The sequence below is a fragment of the Gopherus flavomarginatus genome, chromosome 2 (genome assembly GCF_025201925.1).
Source record: "Gopherus flavomarginatus isolate rGopFla2 chromosome 2, rGopFla2.mat.asm, whole genome shotgun sequence".
In the NCBI taxonomy this organism is placed as follows: domain Eukaryota; kingdom Metazoa; phylum Chordata; order Testudines; family Testudinidae; genus Gopherus; species Gopherus flavomarginatus.
In genome coordinates, this window is record NC_066618.1 from 91983949 (window position 1) to 91995818 (window position 11870).

The following is an 11870-nucleotide window of genomic DNA, read 5'->3' on the forward strand; positions in this document are numbered from 1 at the left end:
CTTTTAGTGGCTGTTTGCACAAGTAAATTAGAAATGAGTTGTGAATAATTTCCTCTTTCCTCGGTCAGAGAGCCCATTTTCACAGGGGATAGATGATGAGAAAAAAAGTGAGATCCCTTATTCCCTCTAAAGCTTCCATGTCTAGAAGCTTCCATGTCTACTTTTTGATATGCCTTTGCACGTCTGGATTCCAGTCATCATCAGAAATACCCAAATGCAAAAGTAACAGAGATCTGTTCTCCTGGAGTTTCTATCCCTATTCTGTAGGCCAAAGGGACTCAGACTGTTCTGATGTGATTTGGAAAAGTGAGAGTTTTTGGGAAGCTATTTGCTCTGAACCCAAACTACCAGCCACTGAATGTTTCCTACTCACTAGCTGTCACCATCTTACTCATTCCCCTACTCACAACAGTACATGCTATGAAATAATCAATTAACTCTGAAGCTTAAGTGGAACCACAGTACTGAGATAGGAAGGAGAGCTATGATTTAATACAACCAAAAATGTGTAGTCAGTGACACCACCTGAACTGAGGCTCCAATTACACATACACCTTTGCTGTTTCCGGAGATTTACCTTCAACTCATATTTCAAAGTGTTTTTAATTATATTTTATTACAAATTGTAACATAATTTGAATGCCTGGATAGGAGCGGGATTTTATTATTATACCAGTCTGATGTGCACACTCTAGGTTACCAATAATAAAATTACACATCCAAAATTTACACACACCTTTTTAATGCTAGCAGATCCCACACTGACATGCATAAATCAGGTACATTCAGCTATGCAAACCTGAATATTTAAATGTACAGACATTTTCCCATTTATACGTGAGCAATGAACACTTATGGGCTAGAATCATGACATGATGATGCTTCCACAATTAACATTGCATCGTAATTATCAAACCTACCAATCACAAAACTTGCAAAGATCTCCCTCCCCTCAACAAGTCTGAGCAGGTCTGATTTAGAATTCCAGGCACCCCAAATTCATAATGTAACAAGGCTCAGGTAACCTGGAAAGATAAATCCATCTTTTCATCTAAGGGGTATAGTCTCCATTCTGGGCTAGTCCTTAACTCCCATGAACATTAACAGGAGCTAGTTCAACTTCCAGATGTGCCATCTTCATCCTCTGTACCAGTTACACCAATTATGTAGCCTCAACAAGCTCTTGCTGTAAGATATGCAGAAGACATTAATATATACAGTGTCCCATTACCAGAGAGATCATTGAAGTTTCACTTCTAAGCTCAGGCTACCTAAGACAAGAGGTCAGTTAATAAATATGATCCCTAAATGTGTTTGCTATATTGAATGTAACTAATTTTACTTTAGAGTTGCCATGGATGAGGATGTAGGTGGTCTGGGATAGTAGTCAGATGTAGTGGGCAGAGCAGGCATCCAGGCTGGAGAATGAAACCAAGGGTCTGCACCAGAGTCAACTGCCAATCACGATAGCCAGAGATCAAGTCAGAATCAGAACCAGGAATCAAAGCTGAAGGTCAGAGCTGAGTCTGAGTTAGACTAAATGCCAGAACCAAGGTTTAAGTCAGAGTCTAGGTCAGCAGTTGAAGGCCAGGATCAAAGCCAGGAATGGTGACTGGTGATTGGAGATGAGACATAAGGGCAGAAAATGGAGAAGAGATACGGACCGAGCAGGAGCACAGTGGGAACAGGACCAAAGGCAGGTGTGAGATAGGAACAAAGGAAAAATCATGAACAAGGTTGGGTGCAGGAGAACAAGAAGGGTCGAATGCAGCCACAACAAGAAATCACCTTGTAGCTGAGAGGAACTTCCTGTCCCATCTTCTGGCCTAAATAGCGCTGTCGGACCAACCACTGGAGCCAGGCAATCCACCAATCAGGGCTCCTGTGGGCGGAGCCTTGGCTGAGGCTATAGTCCTATTAGCTTCTTATCCCAACCAGTTTCAGCAGACCCTGGATGTAGGCTGGGATGTAGAAGCTGTCTGGGGGGGGCCTCAGGCTGGGTTCAGAACTGTGACATCACAACAGTGACAAAAGAAAAATGGATAATCACAGTGAAATCATGTATATTATAGTAATCACTTTGGTGTCATTCAATTATAGCTCTTGATTTTCCTCTCAGTTACCATAGTGTGTCTTCCACAGAGTTGCACCTGATTTATGCCAGAGAAGAGAGTCATGGCTTCTAAATTCAAGGCACATTTCGTTTCTGAGAAGCTGTTCAACAAAAGTCCTTTTTAATTATTATTAAACAACATGAATAAGGGAAAATGTATGATTGATTACCTAAGGGATAAAAAAGAGAAAAGGATTATTTAAAGGAACTGAGAACAGAGCTTTTAAAAATTCTTAATAAAATGCATTTAAGAAATGAATAGTAACTGTATTTTTCGAGGTCTTTTTTTAATGACAATTTCTAACATCTTTCACAAAATATCACTTGTAAAGTAGCATTGTTGTTGCTGGGTAAGTGGTTACCAGGGCCAAGATTTTCAAAAGTGACTAGTGATTTTGGGTGGCTCAGTTTTTGGATGCCAAACCTGAGACGTACCTGCCTCAAAAATTAGTACAAAAAGTCAAAATATCAATGAAAATAAATTTTGAATGTATAAAACAAAACTAATAATCCAAAGAAAAAAATACAGACAGGGTCAACCTAAATATTTCATTTTGATAATTCTGAAATGTTTTGTTTAATTTTTTGCCTTTTTTATTTTTAAACCTTTTTTAGTATAAATTAATTAAAGTTTTAAAATGAAAACTCATTTTAAACCAGAAAACAACACTTGACATTTCAAAAATATCAAAATAGTGACTGATAATTTTGAAACTTTTGTCCAAAAAAGTTTCAAATAGGAAAATCCATCACATCTCTGACCCTTTCCTTGGAAGTTTTAGTTTTGATAAATCAGCATTTTTGAAAATTATAAATGTTTTTCAGAAGATTCCCATCCAGTTCTAACGTTGAGCATCTGATGGACATTGATTTCAATGAGTGGAAGGTTGGCCCAATTCTATAACTCCATTGATCCTGCATTTCCTGCTAGTTAATCAGAAGTCCTGCATTTGACCTTTCTCCCTCTTATTTCTCCAGATGGCAAATTCTGTGCCAGCTACACCCATCGAGGGATCATATCAAAGGCTAAAGTTAAAGCTATCAAGTACAGCATTGTAATTATTCTTGGTAAGTGAAAATCATACAGTTGGTAGCTATATAGGTAAAGAGAATGAAAAGAGCTGGTATAGATAAGAGAGGGATTTGACTGACTGTAATCCAGAATTTTGGTTACAATGTATTTATGGAAGAACTGCTCTTTTAGCTATAGACAATATAAATGGTTCATCAGCAAATAGTAAAGATATTTAGAAAATGTTTAATTGTGAATTACTTTAACTTGGAATTGTATTTGTCCAGTGTATGTGTATTATTACTTCCAGAATGGCATGTGTCTTCATTGTGCTTTACAGACAAATAAAATACAGGTCCCTAACCCAAACTAGTTTCCACCCTTACAGGTCTAAACATGCACCCCTTGAAGACAAGGGCCCATAGGTGCGAGGTTCAGGGGTGCTGTTGCATCCCCTGGCTTGAAGAGGTTTCCATCATATACAGGGTTTACACTTTGGTTCAATGGCTCTCAGCACCCCCGCTATACACATTGCTCCAGCACCCCATAAGGGCCAGATCCTCAGCTGAAATAAGCTGATGTAGCTCCATTGACTTCAATGGAACAAAACAGGTTACACCAGTTGTAGATGAGTCCCAGGGTGTCCCTGACTTCAACAGGAGCAGCAGCAACTCCAGTAGTCACTGGTTAGTTGAGCTCATTAGTTCCATAACATTTAGTGGAATAATTCCAGATCCTCTTCAAGGCTGAATATGGTGCCACAGTAGCAATAGGTAAAGATGGCATTTAACTGCTAAACCTCCTGTTCAGTTGCTTACAGCTTTCCCAGAAAACTACCTTTTAGGCTGCAATTACTCAAGAGTTCCAGTTAGCATCTGCTGTGGATGTGGGTGTAGGTTTGTAGTGGATTTTTTTTTATTTTTTATGATGTGCATACTTCTTCAATGTCGTTTGAAATAAGAGCACCATCTCATTTCCCATTAGCCCATCAATCAGAGGATTACAGTTATTGGACTTGACTGAGTTGAGCTTGATTTGAATTGGCAAAATGATCCGTATAAGAGCTAAGCATTACGAATTATTACATTATACCTCAATATTTACCACACCAGAGAGCCAAATAATTGTTTACCCAGAGAGAGACAAATAATCATTTTTATGGCAAATGCCTTCTCTATAGCACTTATATCACATCTCTGTCTAGTTTCTCATCCTATACTCACAATTATGTAACTATTGTAATTATATTTTTAAAATATGGATTTTTGTATAAAACCGACTACTGTAGATACATTATATACACATGAACACACTCACTATATATATTCCATTCACATTTAATGAGACAGCTTGGGGTGTGAGGTACTACCCAGTACAAGAAAAGCAAGTAGAATCTGACCTTTAATTAATTCACAGATAATTAGGAGAGAGGTATAAAAGGGGACTGGCAAAGAGATCATCCCTGCTGGCATAACATTGAAAAGGAGAAAGAGGAACTTTACTCTCTTTCTGGAGTTAAACAAGAGCTAAGACTTGTGCAAACATAGCCACACAGACAGGCCCATCAATGGGAGGGGGGCAATTACCATGGGGTCCGGGTAACTTAAAAGGCCCTGGTTGCCCCCAGGCCTCACCGCTGGCAGTGCAGCAGGGCTAAGGCAGGCTTCCTACCCGCCCATGCTCTGCGTTGGTCCCAGAAGTGGCTGGCATGTCCCTGCAGCCTCTGGGAGAGGGTCTCCGTACGTTGCCCTGGCTTGAGCACCAACTCCGCAGTTCCCATTGTCCGGGAACTGCAATCAATGGGAGCTGCGAGGGGGGGGCAGTGCTTATGGGCAGTGGCATGTGGAGACCCCCTGGGCCCCCTGCCTAGGAGCCACTGCCAGAGGGGTGTACTGGTTGCTTTCATGAGCTGCCCAAGGTAAGCACCAACTTCTTCCTGCACCCCAACCCCCTGCTCCAGCCTAGAGCACACACTTAGCACCCTTGCCTGGACTCAAACTCCCTCCTAGAGTCTGATCATGCACCCCTGCCTGCACTCAAACTCCTTCCCAGGGCCTGCACCCCACACCCCAACCCCCTGACCCAGCCTGGTGAAAGTGAGTGAGTGTTGGGGAGAGTAAGCAAAGAAGGGAGGGGGGATGGAATGACCAGGGGTGGGGCCTCACAGAAGGGGCGGGACAGGGGCATGGTCTTTGCACGATTGGATAAGTCTTTGGGTTTGTGCGATTAGACAATTGGCAACCCTACTGGAGGCGCACGTGGAAGCCCTGGCCATGCTGGAAGAGTATGCCCAGCAGTGCAACCAGCAGCTCGCTGGGCACCAGCCAATGCAGGCACAGCAACACACATCCCAAATGTCAGGCGGACCGCGTCCATGCGGATGCGATTTGTGCGTGCGTGGGGGCCCGCTGACTGCTCTGCCCTGGGGCCCAGAATTGCTGTCGGCAGGCCTGCAGAGCTAGATGTTAGAATGACAGTTCCACATGGACTCATTTGCAAAGGAAGGATTTTAACTAGCACTTTAAGGGTAGAGCCCAGAGGATGACTTTTCCCAAAGGTGATGTAGCAGAAACACACTTGAGTTTTGATCTCTCTGATAAGTTCAACTCCTTTCTAGAATGAGATTTTCTACTTTATCAAAGTATCATCTGACCTCATCCTCAAAAGAAACCTGCACAATGCTTTCAAAAGACAAGCCTGGGAGCTTAAATCCATAACTTTGCTAGACACTAAAAATCAGGGACTGAATAGATAGATATTGGGTTTATGGCTTATTATAATAATTCGTAACCCACTAACAGCTTCTCCCTCACCCACCCCTTTCCTCCCTATGGCTGTAGGGATGTTAACAGGCCACTTCACCTTGAATGGTTCCTTGAACTAACTGTTAACTACTTGTGCTAAACAATCTGTTCCATCTTGTATTGAGCTATGAACTCTGTTTCCCAAACCTGTAAATTCGAAAGCTTGTCTCTCTCACCAACAGAAGTTGGTCTAATAAAAAATCTTACCTCACCCACCTTGTCTTTCCTTACCTTCAGTCATTTAAAAAGAGCTCTCTGGATGTTTAATAACCGCTTCGCCCCATACAAGGAGGTAATTGATTGATGTGTATGGTTGTGGCTCCACTGGATACAACTCTTCTCATTCTATCTGATCTGCCCCCATCTCTCTCTGCATAGACCTACATGGTTATTTCAGAGTTCTCCTCTGTAGTGTGCAATCAGCTACTTACCCACTTCCTGAACAATGGAACTCTGCTGGTGGCACCTGTGTTCAGAGCCTTCCACAGTCCTTGCTTGTGCTGAAGTGTTTTGTTCTTCTTGAGCGAATGTCAGATTTATGTATTACCATTTAAATTAACAAGCACATTGGAAGATTAAATGGTTGACATTGTCTGGTTTGAGATCTCGTTTGGAGATATTTACACCCCCACAGTGTTCCTGATTAATATGTGAGGCATACACAATTCATGCATAAAAAGACACTGTACATCGACTTCATTTTCCATTTTTCTATTTGCTGTAACTACGAAGTGAAGACATCTGGGAAGCAGGGGGTGAGGAGAGAAAAGTTTAGCAATCTGATTCAATGCTAGCAGCATGCTGTTTGCCCAAATGGGAACAGTGAGCTTTCCCTACCTCACTGCATAGCGGAGGTCTTGGTGCAGGTGTCGTTCTCCCTTCATTTCCCAGGGAAACAAAATTATATTAGTGGAATGATGATGCTGACACTGCATGGAGATAAATAAAGGCTGCAGCACCCATGGCTTGTGATTAGCCAGTAGTGCCGCACAGGAGGACAATTGTAGCCATTTACTTATATAGCTGACACCCACGCCTGCATCTACAGATGGGTATTTTCATGGTAGCATACTCAGAGCTGCACGTACTGTTTCTCTTCAAGCACAGCATTTATACTGACATATTTTGTGGAAATAACTATACTGTAGTTGCTTATTTCATTGTTTAGTGCTACTGTTTGCAATTACCAAAAACATTTGTTTGAATCATGCTTTTCACAAGAACAGAATCACAACTATTTTTTTAAACTCATCTGTGTGGCAATAAAAGAAAGCCTTTGTTACCGTCTACTGCCACTCCAAGGCTGGCCATAACAGCTGCTAACCTTATTGAATGTTGAAGCTTGTGCTCATTAAAAATGTCTGGTTGGGATTTTCAAAGGAGTCTCAGCAAGAGAGGTACATAAATCCCTTTGTACCTTAGGCGTTGACTCCGTGGTGTACCCACTGGCAGAACGGGGGGTTGAGCTCCCCCAGGGCCCGGAGGAAGCCATTGCCTGTGCTTTGTACTTCAGTGGATGTTGGGGAATTGGAGGCTAATGCCCAGCATTTTATATATATACATATATATATATATGCTTAAAACACTGCAGAGGCACCAGTGCACCTACGCCTCTGTAGCATTTCAGTGAAGACATTGCTACACCAATGAGAGAAGCTCTTCCATCGGTGTAGTTAATGCAGTAACTATGTCAATGGGAGGTCTCCTGTTGACTTACGGCTGTCTACACCGTGGCTTAGGTGGGTATAACAGCGTCATTCTGAAGTGTAGATTTTTCACACCCCTAGCGATGGAGTTATACCAATATATGTTTATAGTGTAGAGCTTGCCTGAAATAACATTGTTTTGTTTTGAAGTATTCCTGGACATTGGGCAGCATGCTCTTTTCTGAGCCCATAGCTAAACATGCATTCACAGCCTATGAGTGATATTCTGTAGGGGTGAATACTCTATTCCAATGGCTCCACATAAATCTTGACTCAACACACTTGGTGTGTGGGGAGGCACTACATGGGGGCTGGGTACAACAGAATCCATTCCCCATCCTGTGGGCAAGGCAAGAGGTAATTTTGTAGCCTGTTAATATCTGCTGTGACAGCTCTGGACTGGAATAGGGGCCAAGAACCATGCATGTTACATTATTGCAACCCTCCATCTTCTCCAAATCCTGCTTTCAAGGGTGGCCTATCCTGAACTGGCACATGCATTCATTCTGTAGCACCCTCCAGTCACTGTACAGAACCACAGAGAGTCTGCTGTGGTTTGGAGTGAGAGTGCAGAAAAGAGTCTTGTCTCTTACCCTACATGCATCTTGTAAACATAGTGCAGTAAAAATGGAGTTAGTTTTGCGGTGACTGAGTTTACACTGGCTGTTAGCACAGGAGACCATTAGCACAGCCATTCACTGTATTTGATGTTTTAATCACTTATCTTTTTATCCTTATGATTATATTTCAATTGTCTAGTTCTCTCATAATGCCTAGATGTGTTTAGGGGGACCACTTTATGAATACACTTCCTGGAAGAATCACAATATTTTATGGTTATTACAATAAAAATAAAGGAGCAGATATATGAAGATCTAATAACTAATCCCTTAGAAGACTTGTTAATAGGGAAAGAGACTCTTGTGTGAGCAAACATATATGTGGCCAGTCTGTTTTATGGTAATCTTCTTAAATAGTCACCCCATCTAACTTCAGCATTTTAAATCTCCCTCTCTCTTTTGCAGCATTTGTCCTCTGCTGGAGTCCTTACTTTCTCTTTGATATCCTGGACAACTTCAACGTACTCCCTGAGACCAAAGAACGCTTCTATGCATCTGTGATTATTCAGAATCTACCATCTTTAAACAGTGCTGTTAATCCCCTCATCTACTGCATCTTCAGCAACAGCCTCTGCCGTCCTTTTGGGTATTGCTTCATTATTGCAGTAGCTGCTGTATATCACCTATCCTTCTTTCCTTAAAAAAACTGAAATAAAATAAAATAAAAGGGAGGGAGGCATAAACACAATTTTTAAACTTTACCAATTGTATGTAGATAATTCTATTTTTTTTTAATTTTTACCTTTTATTTTCTTTAGGAAAAGAAGAGGAAGAAACTTAGGGGGAACTTTCAAAGACCGAAGTGATGGGCAGGAGATGCAGGCTCTGTCCAAGCCTGAATACATCTAGAGTGCATATATCAACACCCCCACTATTTCTGCCTGGGGAATGTGACATCTCATTCTTGCCCTATAGCATATGGATTTCAGGCTGGCATTGCAAATTCTTTCACTGTACACCCTTCGGGCCAAATTCAGCCCTGAGATAAAGGAAAGTTGCATGTTCTTATACCAAGACTGAATTTGACTCTCTATTTCCAGAGAAGTTGTATCCAAGTGGTCTACCTGTTTGTAAATATATCTGTTTTTAAAGATTATCTTGTTGAAGCTATATACAGTTACCAGCTGATGTAACTCATAAAGAGCATTTAGAGCTAATTACAGACAGGGGCCTTATTTAATACATTTGCAATGAAGTGTTGGCATCTCAACTCAGCCCATGTCACCTTCAATTTAATTTATTGACGAAATTTGGTTTCTTTATATACCACAATAGATGAAGTATAAAAGGTGGGGGGGGCATGGTAATTAATGGGTCAAAATCATCAGGATATAAACTGGTGTAGCACCATTGAAGCTTTAGAATGCCACTGATTTACAACAGATGTTGATCTTGCCTCACCTATTTAAGTAAGAGCTAGTGCAATATTTGTAAAACTACACCAGGGCAGATGGCTTAAATTGTTTAAAAAAATATGGAAGCCTCTAAATTGCAGCTCCCACAAACACCTCTGTGAGTAGTCCCAGTGAAATCGACAGGACTATTTGTATCCATACTCCTGTTTGCCAAAGGATATATTTAGTACAAGTGTTCACCTTTAACAACTAATGAATTGCCTTCAGCAACTAAAGAACTTTACCTCAGTCTTTGCTGTATTCTAGGTAGTCTCTATAGCAAATGTGGGGCCATTTATGTAATATTGCATATAAAGAGCTAATATTACCTATCTACTGTATCTAAGGCAAAATTAACACTAGCACCTACATGTTGCAAACTATGGGCGATATGGAATAGGATACCATTGCTTTCATTCTTGCATACCTTTGGGTCATTTTGGTAAATGCACTATGTAAGCACAGTAATACCATGTTGAGTTTGGCTCACTCCCATTTGTGGATGGTAGTGCCAGTTTTCACAGAGCCTTTCATTCATTTACTGTATGCACTACTGTTTATGCTGTTGGCCTTGTCTGCATTTTGGTGTTGCTGCTCCCACACACATTCTTTAAAGTGAATGTACCAGTAGATTTTTGAGTGGCTCCACTGATCTCTCAGTGATGTGATAGTACAGTCTTGTTACCTACATATAAATCCTGCTCAGGATAAGCTCTCTATAGCCCATCTATATTTTAAAGATTCCCATTTTAACTAAGGCTAGGGATGGAGGGGAAAAAATTATAACCTGCTCAAATCTTCACCCTACCCAAACAACTGACTCTAAATATTTATTTATTCAGGTTCCAATTTAAATTAATTCCCCCTTCTTCTGCCCTCTGACTCCAAGCATGAATGCAATTACTACCCTTTTACCTTTAAACTCCGCCTAGTTTCTTTCCACCTCATGAACCTCTGATAAACCTCAAACTCCTCCTCTTCCAACCTGAGCTCCCATACAGTAGGTCTGTTCTTGCACTGCTGTCTCTCTGGAGTTCCCAGTGCAGGATCCAGCATCTCTCTCTCTCTGCTTGTCCTAGGCCCTCAATAAATTGAAACTATTGTATGCATTCTAAAATGTGCTGTACCCTGGATGCAAAAAAATAAAAGCTGAATCTTCAAATGTAGGATGAAGAGGAGAAGGGTCAGAGAGGGAGACCCTACTGGGGTGAATTGGTGAGATCTAAAGTGTAAGAGCATTGGGACAGCGATTGTTTTCTTTGTGTTAGTATAGTGCTAACACAATGGGGATCTGACCTATTTAGAACCTTTAGACACTGCTGTAATGTAAAAGCAGAAGAAAGGTCATAGTGGATCAGACCAATGGTCCATCTAGCCCATTGTCTCTGACAGAGCACTTATCAAGTGACCTGTTGTCCGCTCCCAGCTTCTGGCAGTCAGAGGCTTAGGGACACCCAGAAAATGGGGTTGTGTCCCTGACTAGCTTGACTAATAGTTACTGATGGGCCGATCCTCCATGAACTTATCTAATTCATTTTTGAACCCAGTTATACTTTTAGTCTTTACAATATTATCTGGGAAAGAGTTCCTCTGATTGTGTGTTGTGTGAAAAAGTACTTCCTTTTGTTTGTTTTAAACCTGCTGCCTATTAATTTCATTGGCAACTCCTGGGTCGTATGTTATGTGAAGGAGTAAATAACACTTCCCTATTTACCTTCTCCACATCGTTCATGATTTTATAGACCTCTATCATATTCCCCCCTTAGTTGTCTTTTTTGTAAGCTGAACAGTTCCAGTCTTTTTAATCTCTCCTCATACAGAAGCTGTTCCATACCCTTAATCATTTTTGTTGCCCTTCTCTATACCTTTTCCAATTCTAATATATCTTGTATGAGATGGGGCGACCAGAACTGCACACAGTATTCAAATTGTGGATGTACTATGGATTATATAGTGGCATTATAATATGTTCTGTCTTATCATCTATCCCTTTCCTAATGGATCCTAACATTGTTAGCTTTTTTGACTGCTGCTTCAGGATCTATTGGAAGGTTACAGATAAGGAAATTGTGAACTACAAGGACTATTGGTGAATTACAAGGAAGGATGCAGAAGTTAAGCAATGTGCTGTCAACCTCTGGAACTCCTTGCCAGAGGATGTTGTGAAGGCCAATACTATAACTGGGTTCAAAAGGGAGCTAGATAGATTCATGGAAGATAG

At 41.1% G+C, this 11870-nt stretch overlaps 1 protein-coding gene across 1 annotated transcript in view; it reads left to right on the forward strand.

The window, feature by feature from the left end:
- The window catches only part of NPSR1 (neuropeptide S receptor 1), a 99661-nt gene extending 90113 nt beyond the window's left edge, over nucleotides 1-9548 (forward strand). The window contains exons 7-9 of the mRNA XM_050938047.1: nucleotides 3092-3181; nucleotides 8661-8841; nucleotides 9014-9548. Coding sequence (XP_050794004.1) covers nucleotides 3092-3181; nucleotides 8661-8841; nucleotides 9014-9104 — 362 coding nt within the window. The 3' untranslated portion in view covers nucleotides 9105-9548. The remainder of the gene's footprint in view (nucleotides 1-3091; nucleotides 3182-8660; nucleotides 8842-9013) is intronic.
- Nucleotides 9549-11870: the final 2322 nt, after the last annotated feature.